This window comes from Dipodomys merriami, unplaced genomic scaffold (genome assembly GCF_024711535.1).
Source record: "Dipodomys merriami isolate MVZ:Mamm:240054 unplaced genomic scaffold, mDipMer1.0.p SCAF_106, whole genome shotgun sequence".
In the NCBI taxonomy this organism is placed as follows: domain Eukaryota; kingdom Metazoa; phylum Chordata; class Mammalia; order Rodentia; family Heteromyidae; genus Dipodomys; species Dipodomys merriami.
In genome coordinates this window covers 2,870,362-2,894,788 of record NW_027202338.1, presented here as the reverse complement: position 1 = coordinate 2,894,788, position 24,427 = coordinate 2,870,362, and the positions used below count along the sequence as shown (strand labels likewise).

Sequence of the window (24,427 nt, the reverse complement as noted above, 5' to 3'; positions counted from 1 at the left end):
CCATCCCTCCTCCATCACTTTGTCTCTGCCTCCATTCATTCAGGTAAATTACCCATCATGCCTTGGGGGCCTGGTAAATTATTAGTTTCGTCTTTAGCCTAACTTTACCTGCGATTTATCCCTTGAATCCTTCTACCTAGTGACGGTAGGTTTATCATCTGTGATGTCAGACTTTATTTCTGTTAGATCGATCCCTACCCTCACACCCGTTGGTTATTTTGGTTGGTGGTTTGCTATATCTTGAGGACCTTGTCATTTTTCTTTTCCTTGGTGGGCATCTTTGGTTCTTTTGTTTGTGTTTGCAAGCCATTCAAGTTGTGCAGCCTTTTCCTTTTTTTTTCCCCTTCCCCTCGTGTCTTACCCTTCTCCACAGCCCACAGAAAACACAGACCTGATAAGTATAAATTCATCTTTTGTAGGAAATACTAGTGTACAAAACAATATCGCATCACCCAACCCAGGTGGCCCATGTTTGCCCTGCCAAAGAGGGATGTTTAGGTTTTATGCCACTGGGCCAAAGTAAAAGGCTTCAGTAGTCAAGAAATCAGCAAATGTTTCCCAAAGCTACAACTGCTCTTTACATGGGAATTGGGGTGCTAGGGGCTCAGAGAAGGATGAGGAGGGAGATGGGCACATTCCCTCAGGATGGGGAACTCCCTCCTACATTGGGGAGCAAGGATGAGGGGGGGCAGGGGGAGCTCTGCTGCTTGGAGGGCTCAAGTCTGGATAGCAGGGAGCTCTTACTGCCCAGTGCTTGCCGACCCAGCGGCGATTACTGCCTGAGAAGGAATGAGAGGTCTGGAGTTGTGGGTGGTGAGATGTGGGTGGCCGGGAAGTGAGTGGCATGGTGTAAGGTGTCCTAAGAAGTCTTAGGACTTCTTGGGGACAGAGGTGGTGCTCAGACACATCCTCGCTACCCCCTGCCACATGAGATAAAATCACCAGCTTTCCACTGTTGTGTGCAGCAGGTTTCTCGGGGTCAGAGGTCACAGTGGACTGGCTAAGGTCGATGTCACCAGGGAGAATATACAATGTGTTAAGTGACAGTGGCTTGGCTGGGAGTTCAGGGCCACTAGATCCCTGGCAGAAAGCTAAGAGATCAAAGGTGAGAGGTGAGAGGGCAAACCCACATATGCAGCCTACTACACATACATGGCCCGGGACACAATGAAACCTTTGCCCTGGTAGGAATCAGAGGGGCTGGGGTAGGTTAGGGCATCATAGATGGGGTTAATTTTGTCCAGGTAGTCTTCATCCTCATCATCGTCATCGTCATCTTCTAGATCTAAGGAGACCCCCTCTATAGTTGGTGGTGCTGGAGTGACCAGGATGGGGGGTGCCATGCTTGTGGCTCCTAGCAGCATGTGCCCTGATCGCTCTTCCAAGGTGGGCAGCTCATGATACCGAGGCATTTCCTGGAGAGGACGGGAAGTCTAGGTCATCTGACTATTACAGAATCCCAATCTGCCATTTGACCCCAAATCCTGAACACCCTCTCTGCATAACAGACCTAATTTTACCTGTCACCCCTCCACCTCTGAACAGGGACAAGTACAAGTACATGTCAATCTGTAACTCCAAACTTAGAATCTGGACCTCACTTGGTCAATCCTGGATCTCACCTATGACCCTTGATCTATGACCTCTCAGTTCTTTACCCATGAACCTTTGACCTCAAACTTGAATTCACCTTACTTAACCTTGAGCCCTAAGTTGCATTTGAACTTAGAGTTGGTTCTCAGCCTCCAAACCTGACCCCCCTGACCTCCAGGAGAGGGGAAATGACTGTTGTGTTCCAGCTCTAAGGACAGCAGTCTACAGTGACAGAGTAACTGTAACCTCCTGTCCTTGGACTTTGCACCCCGCACCTCCCTCAAGGAATCCTCAACACTTCTCAATGTCATCTATAAACTCAGACCCAAAAGCCACCCGGGTCCTCCTATGACTAAATACCTGTTCAGGGCCTGAGCCGCCAGCATCAAAATAAGGGGTCTTGAGTGGGCTGTGTTCAGAGGCCCCCAGGGTGAAGAGCTGGGAGGGCTGTGGTAGGAGAGGAGGACCAGGTCAGGATGCCTCCACATCGCCTCCCCCTCCCCTCCGGTCCCACCCACCAGCCACGCCCACCACCACAGAACCACACCCAAGGCAGCCCCACTTGGCCTAACAGGCCCCTCCCACCCAGTGGGCCAAGCCCCACCTCCACGGGGAAGGGTAGGTTCTGAGTTGGGCCACAGGACTCACCATCTCAGGCTCTTCTAGCTTGGCCTTGGGGGTCGGTGGCTTGTAGGACGGAGGAGCTTCCAGGCTGTGCAATTAGGAGGCAGGTCAATTGGAGGCTCAGCCCTGAAAATGCCTCCTCTGCAGGAGAATGTCTGCACAAATCCTCCACAAGGAGACTCTTCCTGTCCCTGATCTGGCCCTCTCCTACCCATCATCCCTCCTCCTGTGAATCCCACCTTTTCCTGGAAGCATCCCTGATTCCGCTCCGGGATCAGAAAAGAAACTGCTAGTCACATCCTCAGGGACCTTGCTGAGCCTTCATAGTTTATTTCATTTCTGTTTTGTTGGTCGTGGGACTTGAACTTAGCCTGGGTGCTGTCCCTGAGATTTTTTCATTCAAGGCCAGTGTGCTACTGCTTGGAGCCACAGTGCCACTTCCGTTTTTCTGGTGATTTGTTGAGATAAGAGTCTCATTTGGACTTTCCTGCCTGGGCTGGCTTTCAACTGTGATCTTCAGATTTCAGCCCTCTGAGTCAGCGAGGATGATAGGTGTGAGCCACTGTTGCCCAGCTGAGCTTTACTTTATGTTATTTATTAACCCAGCCTGGTTGGTGGCTCACACCTGTCATCCTAGCTACTCAGAAGGCTGAGATCTGAGGATCATGGTTCAAAGTCAGCTCAGGCAGCAAAGACCTTGAGACTCTCTCCAATCTCCTTTTCTTTTCTTTTCTTTCTTTTTCTTTTTTTTGATCCGGTTGTGGGGCCTGAACTCTGGGCCTGGGCGCTGTCCCTCAGCTCTTCAGCTCAAGGCTAGCGCTCTACCACTTGAGCTACAGTGCCACTTCTGGCTTTTTTTTTCCTGCTTTATGTGATGCTGAAGAATCAAACCCAGGGCCTCAGGCATGCAAGGCCAGTGCTCTACCACTGAGCCACCTTCCCAGCCTTTTTATTTTCATAGTGACTGATATTTAATGTGGACCGATGGCCACTCAGAATAAAGACTACATTTCCCAGGCTCCTTTGCAGCAGGGGGAACAGCCATGTAACCTGATTCTGGCCAATAGGAAATGAGAAGGGGTACCAAGTAACTGGGATGTTCTTTACAGGCTAGTCACATGTTCTCTATTCAAGTGATCACAAGTACACAATACAAGGCCTTGATGGCAGAGTGGACCACCATCTTTGAGTGTGAATGAAGGAGCCCAGCACTGTCCCATCCTGCCAGCCCTTCCCCAGCACCCATCACTCACTCCTCCTCCTCCTCTGCCCCCTGTAGCCTCTGCTCCTTCCGCTGCTGCCTGCAGATGAGGATGCCGGTGACAGCCACCGCGGTGGCGATGATGGCCGCAATCATCCCTCCGATGATGCCTCCTGTGGCCCCTGCACCTGCCGTGTTGGGCGTCTCTGTAAGGAGAAAGACAAAGTAAGGGTCTCCAGCCCCAAGTCACCACCCCCCTGCCTTGTGCCATCCAATCAGTCCTCGCTGAGCACCAGCAAGCACAGGTGTATGAATATTTTGGGGAGTGGGGGGGATGGATGATGGGTGATTGACAGTGGGGAGCCAAATATATTCAGCGTCCACCTCCCCAGAATACACATTCATTTGCCAACAGCAAATAAAGATCAAGAGTGGAGCTGGGTGTGGTGGCACATGCTTGTAATCCCAACACTTGGGAGGCTGAGACAGGAGGTTCTGGTCAAGGCCTGCCTTGGCTCCCTGTCTTAATGACTGAATATATAGATCAGTAGTAGAGTGTTTAGGCAGGCACCAGTGGTTCACACCTATAATCCTAGCTTACTCAAAAGGCTGAGATCTGAGGATCGAGGTTCAAAGCTGGCCAGGAAAGTCATGAGAACTCTTACCTCTAATTATCCACCAAAAAGCCAGAAGTGGAATGTGGCTCAAGTAGTAGAGTGCCAGCCTTGAGCAAAAACAAAAAACAAAACAAAAACAAAAAAATAAAACACTTAGGCCCCGAGTTCAAGTTCTAGTACAGGCTCACCAAAAAAAAAAAAAACAAAAAAAACCTCAGAGTGGGAGAAGTATTGGAGTGGACCCCCCGAAGATAAGAGGTGAAGGAGAAGCAAGAGCAAGCCAGGGGAGTGTCACAGGCAATGGGATTAGCCAGTGCAAAGGTCCTGGGGCATCCTCATGGTGTTTTAAAGGAGTAGGAAGATCACATCAGGGCTGGGCCAGAATGAAAGGAAAGAAGATGACTATAAAGGAAGGAACCAGCCAGAAGGTCACCTAACAGGTGAAATGGAAGACACTCTGCCAGGCAGCAGAACCCCTCATTTATGACAGGGTCCATCACAGAGGAACAGAAGGGGTTGAGGGCTCATGGCTTCTCTGTCACAACGTTTTGTTTCTTTTTCCCACTTCTGTCCTTCCTGATGGGAGTAGTCCCTACAATCATTACCTACTCAATTGTCATTTGTCTCCTAGACTAGGGAGCCTTAAGGTACTGACTGTGTATCCCGGGGCTGCCTGGGGACCAGGGACTACAAGCAGTAGAGACCCACAGGTGATAGCCACCCAGATGTCCCCAGGTGCAGATGTGGCTTCGGGTGGAGGCTGTGTGGCTTCCATGCTCCAGAGCTCCAGTGTGCGTGACAGCGGGGGTCCCAGCGCCCAGGCCACGCCCCCAGCATCCTAAACACGCTCTTCCTGCAGGTATCAATGGCGGGCGCCCTGGGAAGGCAGGGCCAAGCTATCCAGCCAGGCCATTGCTGGGTCCTGTGTGGCCAGTGGGGGTCTCAGCCTTGTCTGGAGAAGGTTGGCACTGAGTGAAGTCATCTTGGAGTCCTGGGGTCCAGGCTGATCCACGCAGGGGGCGATGCCTGCTGCTTCTTCTCCCCAACTCTTTAGCTTTCTAGTTTTTTTTTGGGGGGGGAATCCATTCCCAGGTCCCCGAGGATAAAGGGAGGCTGGGATGAGATTCTCCCAGCATCCTCAGTACCCATGCTTGACCTTCCCCCTGACCCCCCAAAAAGAAACTTGATGCCCCAAGGAAGGGTAAGGGCAGCCAGGCTGGACCTGCACCTGTCCTGGGACACAGAAGCCCCAATGTCCCATTAGCTTTATGGAGGGGGGAGGGGTCATGGCCTAATGCCCTCCCCTCTCCCTCCCAGCCCCAAGGAGCCCCATTCATCTTTCCCAAGCCCCAGGACTAAGCTGTCCCTGCCCCACATGCTCTTCCCAAAAGAGGGGGGGCATGTATTACAAGACACCCCAGAGTTCACCCCCAAGGCATTTATTAACTCCTGAGTGGCAAGAGACCAAGGGGTGGGCTGAGGCCAAAACCGCGTCTCTGAGGGGCCCTCCTAGTGGGAGGAAGGAGGGGTGTACCACCATGCAGCTTCTGGGGTCCCCCATTCCCCCATGTGTCCCCAGAGCCCAAAGGAGTCTGGTGTGTGTTGCCACTGTCCCCTCTGTCCTCCACATCCAGTGGCCAGATGAACCAGTCCAACCAGTCTGGAGCCCATAGCCAGGGGGTCAGGGCGGGAGCGTGTCTGTCTGTCCATCCATCCGTGTGTCCTTGTATCACACATAGACCGCCCGGCGAGAGATGAGGGAGCCATCCAGGTGGGATTCCATGTCATCCTTGAGCACCACAGACGGAGGCAACATGAGGCCTTCCTCAGCCTTCTTCTCCTCTTCCTCCTCCTCCTCTTCCTCCTCCTCCCTGCCATCCGGCCTCCGGGGACTTGGGATGTCCGGTGTCCAGAAGACAGGGCCCCCATTTCCAAACACCTGAGTCTTAGGATCGTAGGATCCCCGGTAGCCGCCACCGCCACCGCCTCCTCCTCCTCCAACTCCAGGGCTCTTCCTCCTCTTCTTCCTCCTCAGCAAGACAAAAGCCAAGGCCCCCCCAAGAAGGAGAAGTACCAGCAACGTTCCCCCCACGGCCCCCCACACCAGCGGACCCACGTCACGGGAGGAGGCCTGGGGAGTGTCTGAGAAAAGAGAGAGAAACAGAGACAGATGAAAGTCAAGAGGCTGCATCTGGGGGGAGGGTTGGGGAACTCAGGACACAGGGGTTAGTGACAGGAATTAGCGGGGTGACTGGCTGGGAAAAGAAGAGGGGGAGAAATGGGAGAAGGCATGCATGATCTCTCACTTTAGGGAGACCCTTGTACAGGTATGGAGCGGGGGGGGGGAGGAGCGGGGGGGGACAGATAGGTATCCCCAAGATACAATTTTCTTTAAAAAGTAAACCTAGCTGGGCACTGGTGGCTCACGCCTGTAATCTCAGCTACTCAGGAGGTTGAGATCTGAGAATTGCAGTTCAAAGCCAGCACGGGCAGGAAAATCCATTGAGACTCTTATCTCCAATGCATCCCCAGAAAACCCAAAGTGGCGCCGTGGCTCAAGTGGTAGAGCGCTAGCCTTGAGCTGAAGAGCAGAGGGACAGTGCCCAGGCCCAGAGTTCAAGCCCCACGACCAACAAAAACAATAATAAAATAAAATAAAAATAAACCTGCCCAGGCATGGTGGTACATGGCTGTAATCTTAACTACTCAGGAGACAGAGGTAGGAGAATCCTAAATTTGTGGAGAGGCTTGGTAATTGGAGACCTTGTCCCCAAAATGAAATGTAACAGGCCCTGAGTTCAAATCTCCCACTGCCCCCCCCCAAATGAAATTAACACAAAAGGGCTGGTGGGTGTGTGGGAGGTGCTGGGTTCCATTCCCAGCACTGCAAAAGAAAATAGAAGGCCGGGTGCAGGTAGTTCATGCCTGTGATCCTAGGCCCAGATGGGAGGATCAGGGTTTGAAGCTGTGGTTCAAGTGGTAGAGCACTAACCTTGAATGGCAAAAAGCCCAGGCCCTTAGTTCAGGCCCCAGTACACAGTTAGACAGGCAGACAAGACAGGAAGCACAGGCAGAAATTGGTTCCCTCCCCCACTTCCAGTAAAGTACGTAAAATAGCTTAGTATTTGCATAAAATCTGCATATACACTCCCATAACCTTGAATCGCCAGGGGATTGCTTATAACACCAAATACAGAGGGAGGCAGCCGAGGTAGCTGGTACACCAAACTGTCTGGGGAAAATGTGGGGGTACACACTGAAGAAAGAGGCTGGGGAACAGGAAAGGGAGAAGAGCTGTTAAATCTCCCAAAGTTTTCTTTGTTGTTGTTTTGTTTTGTTTTGTTTTGCCAGTCCTGGGTCTGGTCACTGTCCCTGAGCTTCTTTTGCTCAAGGCTAGCACTCTTTAACACTTGAGCCACAGCCCCACTTTCGGCTTTTTCTGTGTATGTGATACTGAGGAATCGAACCCAGGGCTTCAAATGCTAGGCAAGCACTGTACCACTAAGCCACATTCCCAGCCCTCCCAAAGTTTTCTTCTGTATCATTCATTTTCTTTTTTTTCATTCGTGGGGCTTGAATTTGGGAGCCTGGGCGCTGTCCCTCAGCTATCAAGGCAAGAGATCTACCACTTGAACCACAGCACCACTTCCTGTTTTCTGGTGGTTAACTGGAGATAAGAGTCTCACTGACTTTTCTGGCCCCGGCTGGCTTTGAACCTCAATCCTTAGATCTCAGCCTCCTGAGTAGCTAGCATTACAGGTGTGAGCCACCAGCACCGGGCTTCATTTTTTTCAGTCATGGGCTAGAACTCAGGGCTGGGCACTGTCCCTGAGCCATTTTGCTCAAGGCTAACACTCTTATCACTCTGAGCCACAGTACCATTTCAGGTTTTCTAGTGGTTCATTGGAGGTAAGAGTCTCACAGACTTCTGCCAGGCCTGGCTTTGAATAGCAAATCCCCTGATCCCAGCTTCCTGAAGGATTTACAGGCATAAACCCCCAGCTGCTTTTTCATTTTCTTATTTTTCCTTTCGCTTTCTCACTCAAGACAGGTGCTCTACCACTTGAACCACAGGTACACTTCTGGCTTTTTGCTAGTTAATTGGAGATAAACAAGAATCTCACAGGCTTTCGTTCCTTGGCTAGTTTCCCACCTCAATCTATAAGATCTCAGCCTTCTGAGTAGCTGGGATTACAGGCGTGACCACCACCAATGGGCTAATCCTGCCCAGGATGGGGCACAGACAGCTCTCTGCCCAGACAGGCTCTCTACCAGAAAGCCACACCCCAGTCCTCCGTTTCTTCCTGGCTGTGCATCTTGGGCTGATCTATTCTTTTTTTTAGGGGGGAAGGGGTTAGTTCTCGATCTTGAAATCAGGGCCTGGGCGCTGTCCCTGAGCTTTTCTGCTCAAGGTGAGCGCTCCACTACTTTGAGCCACTTTGAGCCACTTCCGGTTTTCTGGTGGTTCACTGGAGTCAAGAGTCTCACGGACTTTCCTTCCCTGGGGCTTGGCTTGAACTGCAAGTGCCCAGCTCTGATCTGTTTCTAAGTTGGGGCTCCGGGAACTCGGGGTGTTTTGGCTCTCGGTTGCTTGGTGTGAACTTTGGGGTGCACGTTGCCCCTGCTGCAGCCTGGCTGGCATTCCCGGTCCCCTCGTTACCCCATGTCCAAGCGAGGCGGGTCTGAGCCCCTCCCTTCCCAGATGGCACTGACCACAGCGTAGCCCTGAACCCCAAAGTCAGAGACGTCAAAGAGCGCCCTGGGGCCTTTGTGTTCCCATGCAGCGAGCCCCAAGTTGCTTACCTCGGAGCACGATGACCTGCTCGGCGCGCCCGGTGCCCACGGCATTGGTGACGGTGCAGATGAAGGTGGTGTTGACCTCTCGGTCCACCGAGTGCACGAGCAGCCGGGGGCCCTGGACCACCGCTGAAGTGGGGAACATGCCCGAGACCCTGGGGGGGGGGCAGTGAGGGCCGGGATAGAGCCTCAGGGCTTATCCCTCCTCACCCAAGAAGGCCCTAAAGGCCAGCCCTCCTCCCTCAGACCCTGGGGTCCAGACCCTGCCTCCTCCCTCAGACCCTGGGGTCCAGGACCCGGCCCTCCTCCCTCAGATTAAGGGTGCATACCCAGCAGTCTCCCTTAGACCCAGGAGTCCACGCCTCAACCTCTTCCCTCAGGTTTAGAGGTGCCGACCCAGCCTCCTCCCTCAGACTAGCGTTCCAGGCCCCATTCTTCCTCCTTTGGCCCCAGGGATCCAGGCCTGGCCTCCTCCCTCAGCCCTGGTGCAGCCTGGACTCACGTGCTCCAGTCGTAGCCCGTGGGCTCGGGGTTGCTGCGTGCGCTGCAGGTCAGGGAGGCCTCCGTGCGGCCCAGGTACCAGTTGTCATCGTACCCGGAGATGGAGACCTCGGGGGGATCTGGGGAGACGGGGGGCCTGGCTCAGGGACAGGGACAGCGCCAGGGGGGACAGGGCAGCAGAGGGCGGGCGGGGGTGTCACTGCTGATGCAGGGCGGCCTCGGGGAAGGAGGGAGGAGCAGCAGTGCCGGGCAGGGGAGGTAGCCCCAGGCCTGGGCTGGGAACTCAGGCGTTTGGGGGACAGGGTGACCTGGAGCAGCGCTGGCCCAGGAGAGTTCGCCAGGATCTGGGTGAGGGACCTGGGAGGCGCCCCTGGGGACTGAGGCTGAGGGGCCTGACCCAAGCTGTAGAGCACCAATGTGGAGTGAAAAAGACGAAGGGACAGCCAGGCGCTGGTGGCTCATCAATCTAGCTACTCAGGAGGCTGAGATCTGAGGATTGCGGTTCAAAGCCAGCCCGGGGAGGAAAGTCCGTGAGACTCTTATCTCCAATAAACCACCAGAAAGCCGGAAGTGGCGCTGCGGCTCAAGTGGTAGAGCGCTCGCCTTGAGCTGAAGAGCTGAGGGACAGCGCCCAGGCCCAGAGTTCAAGCTCCAGGACTGGCACGCATGCGCACATGCACACGTTAGAGCCCTAGGTGGATGATGGCCCTGGCAGATGGGACCCCAGTGTCTAACAGGCGGCAGTTACGGGGGACTGGGGGAGATGGAGGACAGCGCCCCACACTCACAGCGCACAGCCAGCGTGACGGGCAGCAGCACCGGCTTGTCGAAGCTCTCGTGCTCCACTCTGCACGTGATCTTCGCGCCATCCGTCCGCCCCGAGGGCACCAGGGTATAGCGGCTGGTGACGGTGACGGTGCCCGTGTAGGGCCCCGGTGCCTGGCTCTCTCTGGCCTCCCCACCCTCCAGGGTGGAGATCCAGCTGATCTGGGCAGGGGGGCGGCCGCCTGTGGCCACGCACCTGGCCACGGGCATGGGCTCCAGGCTGAGGGTGACCTCCTGGGCTTCGGCGTGATTCTCAGGCTGAGCTGGGAAAGGGGGAAAAAGGGGGTATGTCATTCCTGCCTAAGCATCCCATGGGCCCCACTGCAGGCCTGCAGGAATCCCCAAGTCTTTTTTTTTTTTTTTTTGTTGGTCATGGGACTTGAATCCTGTCCCTGAGCTTTTGCACTCAAAGCAAGCACTCTACCACTTGGAGCCACAGCACCACTTCCGGTTTCTTTCCAGTTAGTGGTGCATTGGAGATGAGGCTCATGGACTTTCCTGGCCGGGCTGGCCTCAAACCATGATCCTCTGATCTCAGCCTCCTGAGTCGCTAGGGCCATAGGTGTGAGTCACCAGCCCCTACCTCCAACCCCCCAAGACAGATGTGTGGTAACACTGTTTCCTCTGTGTCAAGATACATGAACAAAGTCTCAGCCCTGGGGATTGGTGTGTGATCAAAGAAAGCAAAGAAACCCACACAGGTGGCCAGCACACATGATGTTCTCCCGGGTGTGAACTGTTTTATGATGTTGCTGTTGTGCTGTTTGGAAACCTCAGATGGGAGCCGGGAGCCTGTGGCTCACGCCTGTCATCCTCACTACTCAGGAGGCTGAGATCTGAGGATCTCCGTTCAAAGCCGCCCCAGGCAGAAAAGTCCATGAAACTCTTATCTCTAGTGAACCACCAGAAAACCAAGTGGCTCAAGTGGTAGAGTGCTCGCCTTGAGCTGAAGAACTCAGGGACAGTGCCCAGGCCCAGAGTTCAAGCCCCATGACCAAAAAAAAAAAAAAAAGAAAGAAAGAAAGAAAAAGAAATGTCAGATGGGGGACACAGCACTGCCCTCCTGTAATCCCAGTCTCTCGGGAGGCGGGGGGTAGGTGGATCACTAACTCAACGCCAATCAGTAGAAAGCAGAACCCTAAGAAACAAGATACAAAACTAAGAGTGCTGCAGGCACTTCAAGTGGCAGAAGGAGCGTAGCAGAGCGGGGTGGCCCTGGGGTGAACCCTCAGAACTACTGAACAAACAAACAGAGCCTGACGGAAAGTCCGGCTTTCATGTAGCTACAATCAATCTGTGCACTCAAAGCAGATTGAGATAAAAGGAATGGAGGTAAGGAGGGTACCAGGGACTCTCGCCAGTAATCCCAGCTACTCAGGAGGCTGAGATCTGAGGATCTTGGTTTGAAGCCAGCTCGGGCAGGAAAGTCCATGAGACGCTGATTTCCAAGGAACCAGCAAAAATCCAGAAGTGGAGCTGTGGCTCACGTAGTTAGAGCATTAACCTTTTGTTGTTGTTGTTTTGGCCAGTCCTGGGCATTGTCCCTGAATTTTTCTTCTCAAGGCTGGCACTCTACCACTTGAGCCACAGCACCACTTCTGGCCTTTTCTGTTTATTTGGTTACTCAGGAATGGAACTCAGAGCTTCATGCATGCTAGGCAAGTACTCTACCACTAGGCCACATTCCCAGCCCCCAGTGCATTAGCTTTGAGTAAAAGAGCTCAGGGACAGTGTCCAGATCCTGAGTTCAAGCCCCAGGACTGGCATAAAAACAAACAAGCCAAAAGAGTCTTATACCTGTAATCCTAGCTACTCAAGTAATCAGAGGATTATGGTTCAAAGCCAGCCTGGGGCAGGACAGTCCAGAAGACTCTGATCTCCAGTGAACCAGCCAAAAGCCAGAAGTATGGGCTGGGAAGGTGGCTCAGTGGTAGAGTGCTTGCCTTGCATGCATGAGGCCCTGGGTTCCATTCCTCAGCACCACATAAACAGAAAAAGCTGGAAGTGGCGCTGTGGCTCAAGTGGTAGAGTGCTAGCCTTGAGCTGAAGAGCTGAGGGACAGCGCCCAGGCCCAGAGTTCAGGCCCCATGACCAACAACAACAACAACAAAGAATCTCATAGAAGCTGGGTGCTGGTGGCTCATGCCTTCAATCCTAGCTACTCAGGATGCTGAGATCCGAGGATCCCAGTTCAAAACTAGCCTGGGCAGGCAAGTTTGTGAGATTCTTATCTCCAGTGAACTCTCTCCCTGAGCTTCTCTGTGGTCAAGGTGAAGCGCTCTACTACTTGAGCCACGGTGTCACTTCCAGCTTTTCCTGAGGAGTTCATTGGAGATCAGAGTCTCACAGACTTCCCTGCCTGGGTTGGCTTCAAACCACGATCCTCAGCTCTCAGCCTCCTGAGTAGCACAGTAGCTGCTTCGATGATTATTTCCCAAACGCTGCAAACGCACACAGCCCACAGTGCTCTTACAACTATTTCCCAAGCCCCTTGCAGTCAAGACAAGCAATGTGTGTGGGGGGGCGCTTTGGAGCACCCCGATCCGACCCTCCCCAGCCTGCTCACCTATGACCCGGAGCCAGGTGACGCCCCGGCGGGTGCCGTTGGGGAAGGTGGCAAACTCGCAGGTGTAATTGCCCTCGTCCTCTACCTTCAGCTCCTGGATGACCAGCGTGGCGTCGCGCAGGTCTGACTGCGCATCGTCTCCCGCCCTGACAAAGGACAGGCGGTCCTTGGTGGACTGGGGGTTGGGGAAGTGGACGCCGTAGGAGGGGTGGAAGGCGGCCACCGCGGAGTTGAGGAGCTGCCAGGTGACCTGTGTGATGCGGACGCTGGGGCTGTGTGACAGCAGGTGGCAGGGCAGCTCCACCGTGCCGCCCAGGAGACCCCGCACCTCGGGCAGTACCTGGACCTGGACATCTTGGGCTCCTGGGGGAGACAGAGAAGAGGGGGTCAGCTGGGGAAGGGATCCGGGGCCTCCAGGGCCATCCTCCTACCCACTGGACCTGACCTAGAGAACTGGGAAGAAACACACCCCGGCTCGGTTTTAAAGATGGGGTCTCTCGCCAGGTGCCAGTGGCTTACGCCTGTCATCCTAGCTACTCAGGAGGTTGAGATCTGAGGATGGCAGTTCAAAGCCAGCCTGGGCAGGAAAAATCTGTGAGACTCTTTATGTCCAATAAACCACCAGAAAACCAGAAGTGGTGCTGTGGCTCAAGTGGTAGAGCGCTAGCCTTGAGCTGAAGAGAGCTGAGGGACAGTGCCCAACCCCAGAGTTCAAGCCTCACAATCGACCAAAAACAAAAAGATGGGGGGGGGTCTCTCAGTAAGTAGAGTAGGTTCTCAATCTTCCTTATCTCAGCCTCCTGATGGCTGGGATTACAGTTATTGTCCCCCTTTTCAAGTTCAAGCACGGAGACTTCAACTCAGGACCTTGCTGCTCTTGCTCAGCTTTTTCATTAAAGGCTGTTTAACCACCTGCTCCATGCCTCCACTTAAGGGTTTTTGCTGGTTAACTGGAGATGAGTCAGTCTCATCTTATAGTCTATGAATATTCTTGTGCTTGTTATAATTTTTTTTTTTTTTTGGTGTGTGTGTGTGCGTGCTATCCTGGGGCTTGAACTCAGGGCCTAGGCACTGTCACTGAGCTTTTTTGCTCAAAGCTGGGGCAGTACCACTTGAGTCACAGCTCTGCCTCTGACTTGTTTTTGGAGTGGTTAATGTGTTGTTTTAACCACTCAGGGCCTCAGACATGCTAGATTGGTGCTGTAAGCACTTGAGCCTCATCCCAGTCACTTTGTTGTTTTTTGTTTTTGTCAGTCATGGGGCTTGAACTCAGGGCCTGGGCGCTGTCTCTGAGCTTTTTCATTTTAGGCTAGTGCTCTAGCATTTTGAGCCATACTTCCACTCTTGGTTTTCCAGAGTTAACTGGAGATAAGAGTCTCACAGACTTGGGGCTAGAAGGTGGCTCAGGGGTAGAGCACTTGCCTTGCATGCAGGAGGCCCTGGGTTCAATTCCTCAGCACCACGTAAGCAGAAAAAAAAAAGCCGGAAGTGGCGCTGTGGCTCAAATGGTAGAGCGCTAGCCTTGAGCTGAAGAGCTGAGGGACAACGCCCAGGCCCCAGAGTTCAGGCCCATGACCAGACCCCACCCCCTTAAAAAAGTCTCACAGACTTTCCTTCCCCAGGCTAACAGCCTCCTGAGTAGTTAGGATTGTAGATGTGAGCCACTAGTGTTTTTGTTTGTTTTGTTGGTTGTGGGGCTTGAACTCTGGGCCTGAGAACTGCCACTCAGCTCTTCAGCTCCAGGCTAGCGCTCTACCACTTGAGCTACAGCTCCACTTCTGGTTTTCTAGTGGTTTATTGGAGATAGGAGTCTCACAGACTTTCCTGCCTGGCAGGCTTTAGACCATGATCCTCAGATCTCAGCCTCCTAAGTAGCTAGGATGACAGGCGGGAGCCACCCATGTGCGGTTTTTTGTTTTTGTTTTTTGGTGGTGGTGGTGTGTGTGTGTGTGTGTGTGTGTGTGTGTGTATGTGTGTGTGGGGGGGGGGTTTGGAATGGAACCCAGGGCCTCATGCATGCAAGGCAAGCACTCTACCACTGAGCCACCTTCCCAGCCCATGGGTTGGCTTTTTTTAAAGTTTGTTTTGCAAACAAGAGTTGCCTGATTTTGCCCAGACACCAATTCTCTTACCACTGCTTCCTGAGGAACTGGGATTATAGATGAGTACCATCATTTCCCAACAAGTGTTTGAGAGAGGGTCTTAAGACTTTTTGCTTGGCCTGGCCTCACTGAGACATGATCCCACTGTGTCACTGAGACAAGATCCCACTGTCTACCCAATACCTAGGATTCTAGGCATGAGCCACCATGCCTGGCCTGGATATGAATTTGTTGTTGTTGTTGTTGTTCGTGGGGCTTGAGCTCTGGGCCTGGGCACTGTCCCTGAGCTCTTTATCTCAAAGTGAGTGCTCTACCACTTGAGCCTTTCAGCACCATTCTGGGTTTCTGGTGGTTAACTGGAGATAAGAGTCTCACGGACTTTCCTGCCCAGGCTGGCTTTGAACCGTGATCCTCACATCTCAGCCTCCTGAGTAGCTAGGATGACAGGTGTGAGCCACTGGCGCCTGGCTTGTATATGAATTTTTTTTTTTTTGGGTCCGGTCATGGGGCCTGAACTCTGGGCCTGGGCGCTGTCCCTCAGCTCTTCAGCTCAAGGCTAGTGCTCTACCACTTGAGCCACAGCAACACTTCCGGCTTTTTTCTTTTTGCTTATGTGGTGCTGAGGAATCAAACCCAGGGCCTCAGGCATGCAAGGCAAGCACTCTACCACTGAGCCACCTTCCCAGCCCCTTGTATATGAATTTTTGTGTGAACCTAATTTGTTCATTTCTCAGCCTACCATCTGTCTTCTTGTTTTTGGTGTGTGTGTGTGTGTGTGTGTGTGTGTGTGTGTGTGTGTGTATGTGTGTGTGTGTGTGTGTGTTCTTGTTCACAGTGTGTGTGTGTGTGTGTGTGTGTGTGTGTGTTCTTGTTCACAGTGCTAGGGGTCAGAGGACCTTGGGCATGCTGGGTAAGAACTATCACAAAGGCATACCCTAGCCTGGCTTTCTCCCTGTACAGACCAGGGATTCAGAATGTGCGTGTTTGAATCCTCCCCCTGTCTGAGCTGGTGACTTAACATCTCTGTGCCTCAGTTTCTCAGCTGCAAATGACAATAATGATTAGTGCTTGTTTCTCTGGTGTGTGTTACTTAAAGCCTGGAGAGCATGTAGGCCACCGGACACTCAAGATAAGAGCTAGTTACAAAAAACACCTTCTCCTGGCACTTCAACCCAGGGTAGCGTGGGGACAAGGGTTCTTAGCCCATCTTAAGGGACAGGGCACACCCCAGCCACACAAACAGAATCTGGTTGGAGCTGCAGCTTGGGGACTGGGGTGGGGGGAGGGGTAAAGGAGAGGGGATGCCAGCCCAGCACCCCAGAGGAAAGGCAAGACAAGCAGGCCCCACAGGCCAAATACCCCAGGCTTTGGCTCTTCTAAGGAAGTAAAACTTAAAAGACAGACATGTGACTGCTCACTCACGCCTGTAATCCTAGGGACTGAGGAGGCTGAGATCTGAGGATCACAGTTCAAAGCCAGCCTAGGCAGGAAACTCCATGAAATTATTATCTCCGATTAACTACCCAAAAAAGCTAGATGCAAAACTGCAACTCAAGTGGTAGCACGCTAGCCTAGAGCAAAAAAGCTCAGGGAGCCGCGCACTGGTGGCTCACGCCTGTCATCCTAGCTACTCAGAAGGCTGAGATCTGAGGATCGCGGTTCAAAGCCAACCTGGGCAGGAAGCTTTGTGAGACTCTTTTTTTTTTTTTTTGTCGGCCGTGGGGCTTGAACTCTGGGCCTGGGCGCTGTCCCTCAGCTCTTCAGCTCAAGGCGAGCGCTCTACCACTTGAGCTACAGCGCCACTTCCGGTTTTCTGGTGGTTTATTGGAGATAGGAGTCTCACGGTCTCTCCTGCCCGGGCTGGCTTTGAACCGCGATCCTCAGATCTCAGCCTCCTGAGTAGCTAGGATTACAGGTGTGAGCCACCAGCGCCCGGCTGTGAGACTCTTATCTCCAATGAACCACCAGAAAACCAGAAGTGGTGCTGTGGCTCAAGAGGTAGAGCACTAGCCTTGAGCTGAAGAACTGAGGGACAGCGCCCAGGCCCAGAGTTCAAGCCCCACAACCGACAAAAAAAAAAAAGCTCAGGGACAGGACCCAGGCCATGGGTTCAAGCCCCAGGACTGGTGTGCGTGTGGGTGTGCGTGGGCACACGCACACACACACAGATTTATGCACGTACACACACACACACACACACACACACACACACACACACACACACGGAGAGAACATTTGTTCCTATGGGATTATAGAAGGGAAGAAGTGAGCCGGTGCCAGTGGCTCACACCTGTAATCCTAGCTACCCAGGAGGCTGAGATCTGAGGACTGAGGTTTGAGGCCAGCCTTGGCACATAGTTTGTGAGACTTTTATTTCCAATTAACTGGCAAAAATGCAGCAAATAGAGGTGTGGCTGGAATGGTAGAGCGCTCAAGCCCTGAGTTCAAGCCCTAATGCAGGCAAGCAGAAACACACACACACACACACACACACACGCATGCATGCATGCACGCACTCACACCATCTATGAGACCCAAGGTGGTCCACCTGCCAGCCCAGATCAATCCACCATCACCACCCCTGCATTCCCAGGGAGCCACCTTCCACCTGGCGGATTCTAGGCTCACACACAGCCAGAGGTAAACTACATTGTTGGGCTTTTCTCCTGCCCCAGGGCCTTTGCTTGGGCTATACACCCTTTTCCTCACTTCCCCTAGGGCCTTTTGGCTACATTCCTTGACCACTGGGTCCATAAGGACACTCTGTGGCTTTCTTTTCACTAATTAAGCTCAGAGTCACTAGGAGTGGGGCAGATCCTGTCTGTCTTCCCCACCTGACAGGAGCCCCAAGGGGCAAGAGATCTTTGTTCCTTCCACTGGAGGCTGGTCTCCTGAGACAGAGCTCCACAGGCTCCCTACCCATCCACCTGCTGAATGAATGAATGAGATCAAGCTGGAGAGTCAAAGCTCACTAGATCACACCGGCTGAGGCTGCATTTAGCGTTTTTCTCTGCCAGCCCTGGGCGGCTATGGCCCTATAACCTCAGGGAGAAACAGGGTGAAGCTGGTGCTCTAGAAAGCTGCCTGATAAGCCAGGGGCTGGGGGGGTCTAATGGCTCACCCCTGTAATCCCAGCCAACTCAGGTTGGCTCAGATCTGAGGATCACAGTTCAAAGTCAGCCCAGGTAGGAACATGTGTAAGGCTTCCATGAACCACCAAAAAGCCCAAAGTGGAGCTGTGGCTCAAGTGGTAGAGCACTAGCCTTGAGCAAAAGAAGCTTAGGGACAGTGCCAAGCCCTGAGTTCAAATCCTAGGACTGGAAGAAAGGGGGGGGGAGAGAGAGAGAAGAGAAGAAAAGAAAGCAAAGCAAAGCAATCTGAGGACAGAGTTGGGGCTCTGGATTGGAACTTTCTGGAATGGGAGTGTGGGACTGGGAACAGGGAAGCGGGGAGAGAGAGAGGGGCGGGCAGGCTATGGCGGGAGGTGATGTGGCTGAGGGCGTGATCACCTGCAGGTCAGGTGGAGGCCGGGAAAGAACAGAAGATGGCAGCTCTGGGATTAGGACCCTGTTGTCCAGCACAGGGTGGCCAGGCGGTGGCCGTGACCTTGGCGGGGATGCAGTGTGTGCCTGCTCAGGCTGCCGGTGATGGCTTTATGGAGAGATCAGCCAGGTCCCCAAACACACTTCCTCTGTCCCTGCGGACTGGCCGTCCGACTTCCTGTAGGGCCTAGGGTCCGCAGAGGCCCAGGGAAGACATCAGTGAACTGAGACACGGAGTCCGGGACTGCAGGAGGGACGACCGGGACAGACAGGAGGCTTGGGGAGAGCAAAGGGGCCCTGGAGGAGGCGGCTGAGGCCAGGAGACCTGGGTCTGGGAGCCTCTGTGGACTATAAAAACCTGGTGACCCCATTCTCTGAGCAGGGCGGGGCAGGACTGGAGGTCTCGGAAGGTGGAAGTGGTTGGAGCTCAGGCCCCAGCTGCCGCCTCAACCACGGGGTTAATTAATTAATTACATTAATCACGGGGCCCACCCCCACAGTGGAAACCCAGAGCAGGTCTGGGGGGGCAGGGCTGTCTGGCCTGGAGTCTCCAAGGCCTTAAGGAGCCCCCCTCCCCCACACCCCCCTGCAGTGGCCTGAGGTCGGGCTCCCCCCCTCCCCCCCCCTCTCCCCCCTACATCCGTCTCAGGAAATTCACACCTTAGTGTCCTCTCTCAAACATCTTTTCTAGAAACATCTCCCTGATTTGGGTTCCAAGTCGGGTCATTCCTGGGGGAGGGGGGGTTAGGGCTCCTCCCTCCCCTCTCTCTCCCCTCCCCTTATTTATTTGCTTATTATTCATTTTCATGCCAGTCCCTCACACTCTTCACTCTTTCTGCTCAAAGCTGGAGCGCTACCACTTGAGCCGTGGCTCCGCTTCCTGCTTTTCGGTGGTTCATTGGAGAGAAGAGGCTCGTGGACTTTCTTGCCCCTGGCTGGCCTCGAACTGTGATCCTCAGATCTCAGCCTCCTGAGTGGCTAGGATGATAGGCTTGACCCCCCCCCCACAGTCACCCGGTTCAGTCCACCCACTTAAAGCATCCAGTTTAACATCTTCCAGTTCATTCGGAGTTGTGCATCTGTCCTCACAGTTTTAGAACATTCTTGGTAGCCACGGAGATGCCCACATTCCTGACTCTTCTCTCTCTCAGCCATAGCCCTAGCCTTTTTATTTTCCTCTTTGTCTTTGAGACAAGGTCTCACTAACTTTGCCTGGGCTGGCTTTGAACTCTAGATCCTCCAGCCTGAGCCTCCTAAGTGAGCCGGAATTACAGGTGGATGCTACTATGACCGGCTTTCCGAGTCCTTGCCTTCTTTTTAACTATACATCTGAAGTTTCCAGGGTGTGGGGTCTCCCAGGGCCTTCAATCTTCTCTGTGGGAAGATTCCTGATGGGGGGGTAGGGAGGGGGGGGCTCTGACCACCCCAAGATGTCTGGTAATGAGACTCTGTGTCTCTGCAGCTCCCTGCCTCCTGGCGCTCCAGTCTCTCCTTATATCTGCAACACTTTCTCCACGCAGCCATCTCGGGTCCCCTGTCCTCCTCCCCCCTCTCTGCTCCATTTCTCAACAGCGCTGGGACATTAAAAATGTAACAAGAGTCCCAGGCAGAGGCGGGGGAGCTGGGGCTCCTGTGAAACTCCCTGTCCCTCCCCACGGCACTCACAGCCTGCTGGGGCCCTGAACCCTGGGTCACATTACCCACACTCTCCCTAAGCTTTGGGGTCTTTGGGGCTCCCCCATTTTTCACCCCCAAGCCTCTCAGCTCCTCTCCTTTGGCTGTCCCGGCCTTTACTCTGGTAATCTCCCCCCCCCCACTCTGTCCCTCTCTGGTCTTTCTACCCATCCCCAGGGGACAGTCTCCCCCCACCCCATGTCTCTTTTCTGTCCCCTACCCCATCCTTGGGTCTGATTCTGACATTCCCCTCCCCCTCCCTGGCTTCGAGCCCCATTCCTGTATGTCTATCCTGTCTGTGGACCCCTCCCTCTCTCCCCATCTACCTGAACCCCTGCGCCCCCCCCAAACCCACACACACACACACACACACACACACACACACACACACACACACACACACACACACACACACACACACATCCTCCTCTGCTCAGTCCCCCTTCCCTAACAAGAAGAGACAGCCAGGCCTGGAGTCCCCTCTCCTCCCCTCCCCCACCGCCGCCTGGCTGACAGGGAGGAGCAGAGCACAGAAAAAGCCAGAGAGGAAGATGGGGAAGGGGGGGGGGAGAACTCTGTCTGCGGGCTCAGGCAGAGGTCCAGGTGGTGCACTCCCATTCCCAGAGAAGGGCACATGTGGGGGGGGCAGGCAGAGAGAGACAGAGGAAGACACAGAGAGGAGACAGAGAGACAGAAAGACACAGCCAGACAGACGGAGCAGAGGCAGAAGGTGGAAGGTTAGGAAAGTAAAAGCCCCTTCTCATCTTTCTGAAGACATCAAGGAACATCCCTCAGGGACAGGATTTAAAGGTCCCCTTGTTCCCACAGGGAAGGGACTGTCCTCAGTTTTACAGAAGGAAGTAAGTGTCACAAGCACCTGCTCAGCCAACAGCCCAGAAGTGCTGACTGGGCGCTCTCTGTGCTGGCTTTGGAGGCCGTGGGGCCCTGGCAAAAGCGGCTGGTTCTCTTTAAGCGCCTGTCTCCTCATCTGCACAAATCAAGACTTCTTCCTTGGGGGGGAGGGGGTGGGAAGGCGGAAGAGAATCTGGAACCTTCCACGAACACCTACCCCCAGTAAAAGCTTCCCTCTATTCCAAGGCTCTCAGCTCAGGGATGGCGGGGTTTTGATCCCCAACCCCCCCCCGCCCCCGCCCCCCCCCAGCTCCCCGCTTTTCCCTACCCGGCTACCATAGGAGGGAGAGGCCCGGAGAGAGAAGAAGCAGTTTCACAAGTCAGAAACCCCGACATCAGAGGGCAAATGTCCACTGGCCAGTGGAGGGACAGCAGCCCCCCCCTCCACGATCCCCCGGAGCCCCCCTTTTCCGTCTCAGCCATTGGGCGACACCAGGATTCCAGAGTTTCGAGCTGGGAGCGCGCTGGGCCAGGCCACCTGCGAGGGGCGGGGCCGCGCGCTACACCTGTTTCCTCCCGCCCCGCCCCCGCCCTGGCCGGGGCAGGAGCCCCTCCCCCCGGGTGGAGGGGTGGAGAGGGGACGCCGGGATTAGCCAGGCAGGGTTCCAAACCCGTCCCCCCACCCCCCAAGAGGCTGGGAGGACAAAGACGGGACCCGAGGAAAGATAAGGCTCCCGAAACCGACCTGGAGAGAGGAGCCCGCAGCCCGGCGCGGCCACCCCGCCCCTCCCCGCCCTCCCCTCCCGGGCTGGGCGAAAGCGATACCCGGAAAACTTCCCCTGGGAAGTCTCCCCGGAGAGGGGGGCTCCCCGATAGGCACAACCGATCGCCAGCCCCCCCCCACTTCCAGCTTCCAGGCAGAGCGCTAGGGTGTGGGGGGCGGTCCTGGCTTCCATCAGTAGGCCGGAGGACGGGGTCGCCATGGCCACCTGAGGATCTGAGTCTCAGATCTTCACGGCCCACCGTCCAATCGGAGCCTCCTGACCCCGTTTCCACCTTTAGGACCCCAGGATCAGACAGAGCACCCTGCTCACAATTAAACTGACACCCCACAAATGTGAACCCCCCCAATTCTACCCAGACCACCCCCAGAGGCTGGGGTAGGAGTTGGCCTCAGGCCCTTCTTCCCCACCCCCCAGGGCCCCCAAAGTCCGAGCTTCCCGCCCCTTCTCCAGGGGAACCCCAGTGAATGGCCCCCCCAAATCTTACCGGGGCCTCAAACGTCCCAAGCCCTTCAAGACGGAAAAATTAAGGGGGGTTGGGGGATCACATTCCCCACATTCCTGAGGGGGGGCGGCGGAGACGGAAACCCAGCTTCCCGGTCGGCGCGGGGTGGGGAGGGGGTGCGCGGCCTCCGACGGACCTCGGATTTAACCCCTTCGGCGCGGGGATCGGAGGAAGCCGGGGTAGGATGGGCAGGTGGGGTTAGGAGGGGGGATCGGGGGCTCGGATGGAAAAGGGGGTGGGAGGACGTAAGGGAGTAGGGCTGGCCTGGAAGTGGGCGCGAGGGGCATGGGGGAAAGATGCCCAGGCTTCCGCCCCCTCGGAAGGGAAAGGGAAAGGAAGGGCATCCGCGGCCTCGCACCTGTTTCCCGGAGCAGCAGCAGCAGCAGCAGCAGCAGGAACGACCTCAGCAGCAGCGTCGGCGGCGGCAGTCTGGACGGCGGGAGGACTGCGGCCCGGGCCATGGAGGGCCCGGGAGGGGTCTGGGCCCGGGCGGGGGCCTGCGGGCCACTATGCGTGCACCGATCGGCTGGGAGGGCCAGCAGGTGTCTGCAGAATCCGGCTCCAGCCCGGTTCCCGCCCCGCACGGCGCTCCCAGCTCGGTTCTCCGGGCTCCAGCTTCGCGCGCCCGGCTCTCAGGATCCGCGCCCCCAGCCCCGGGGTTAGTTGTGGCGATCCGTACTCGCTGACGTCACAGGACACGCCCCCTCTCCCGGTGACTCTCCCCGCGGAGCCGATCCTGGGCTCCGGCCACGCCCCTTTTTGATGGTGTGGTCACGCCCCTTGGAATTTCACACCCCGCCCATTCAGGAATCGACTCGACGTTAAGCCCCGCCTACTGGCGTTACGGCCACGCCCCCTGCTCGGAGTCCTCTCTGCCCTCTCGATTGGCCCGGGCACTCAGGTTCTGACCACGCCCCATCGGAACTTCCGGTCACCGCCCTCTTGAAGCCACGCCCCCACACCACGCCCCCTGCCCTCCGGGTGTCTTGTCCCCTGGGTCCCGGGGAACCCTCAGCCTCAATTGGGGCCCATTACACCCGCGGGAGTCACGTGGGCTCCCGTGGGCCCTCCTTCTCTCCGGGGCGCCCCCCGGGTGTTTCCCGCCCCCCGGGTCCCGGCTTGTGTCAGGGGCAGCTTTCAGGGTATCCCAGTCTCTAATGATCTCTGGATTCGCGTGTCGCCTGAAAGATCTCGATCATTCCTTTCTAGATTTGCCTCGCTGGGCATCTCGGCCTTTCTGACTCTGGTCTCCGGGTTCTGGCCTCGGGGTGTGGGGGAGATCTTTCAGGACTGACGCCTCCGTGTCGCCGTGTTCCTGATCTTTCTTTGTCTCGCCGAGTTTCCACGTCGCGCGTCCCCGGAGTCTCCTTCCATCCCCGGGACTCGGCCCGTCACTGACCCTGCCTGGGGCTGTGCTGTCTGTCTCTGATCCTGTCCTCTGTAAGTCAGTTTCTCTGGGTGTCTGTCTCCCCGCCAGCACCGTGTTTCTGCCCCTGCCTCTTTCCTCGTGTCCCCCCTCCTGGGGTCCCCCCCCCCCGACCTCCCACATTCAGGGAGGAGGACCCCGCTGGGCCGCCAGGGGGCAGCACAGACCGGCCCGCGCGCCGCCAAGCACCGCCCAGGCCGGGATGGGCGGGGCCACGAATCTGAGGGTGTGGCCAGTATTCGGGCACGCCCACCAGACGGCCGGTCCCGCCCCGCGTCCTTGTCCCGCTTCCCCTGCCCCCTCCACCGGCCTTTGTGTCTCCCCGGCCGCCTCCCTCCTCCCCACCCCCACCCACCTCTTCACATTCCTGGGGCTGGGAGAGCTAGGGAGGCCGCACAGCCTGCTGGGACAGAGGAGGGGGTTGCGTGGGGAGGGAGAGGACAGGGGAGGAGGGATGCAGAACACTGGGGGGGGGGCTCTCCCAGGCTAGGACCCTCCCTCCCTCCCCACCTACCATCCACCGGGTTTTCCTCCCCATGGACTGAAGGCTCTAACTGACCCGCATTCAAATCTTTAGGGGGTTGCTGGGATTCGAACTCAGGGAACTGAACTTGCTAAGCAGGTACCTCCTCCCTGAGTCATGCTTCCAGGTCCCATCCACCTCCCCCTTTTTATTTAGTCGGTTGTGGGGATTGAACTCAGGGCCTGGGCACTGTCCCTGAGCCTCTTTGTACTCAAGGCTAGTGCTCTACCACTTGAGCCACAGCACCACTTCCAGTTTTTGAGTAGTTAATTGGAGATAAGAGTCTCACAGGGACTT

The 24,427-nt window shown here is 55.5% G+C and overlaps 1 protein-coding gene across 2 annotated transcripts; it reads right to left on the bottom strand.

The window, feature by feature from the left end:
- Positions 1–395: 395 nt before the first annotated feature.
- Positions 396–22,851, bottom strand: LOC138813838 (nectin-2-like). 2 transcript variants are annotated; one of them, XM_070002332.1, is made up of 9 exons: positions 22,540–22,851; positions 12,725–13,087; positions 10,122–10,421; positions 9,335–9,452; positions 8,839–8,987; positions 3,471–3,624; positions 2,242–2,305; positions 1,954–2,040; positions 396–1,415 (listed from the first exon to the last, which is right to left on the bottom strand). In XM_070002332.1, the coding sequence occupies exons 1-9, from the start codon at positions 22,640–22,642 to the stop codon at positions 1,143–1,145; spliced, it is 1,611 nt and encodes a 536-aa protein (XP_069858433.1). In that variant the 5' UTR covers positions 22,643–22,851; the 3' UTR covers positions 396–1,142. The 2 variants fall into 2 exon arrangements, with proteins under 2 accessions (XP_069858433.1, XP_069858441.1); XM_070002340.1 differs by lacking the exons at positions 396–1,415; positions 1,954–2,040; positions 2,242–2,305; positions 3,471–3,624 and adding an exon at positions 5,465–6,177.
- Between the last annotated feature and the right edge of the window lie 1,576 nt (positions 22,852–24,427).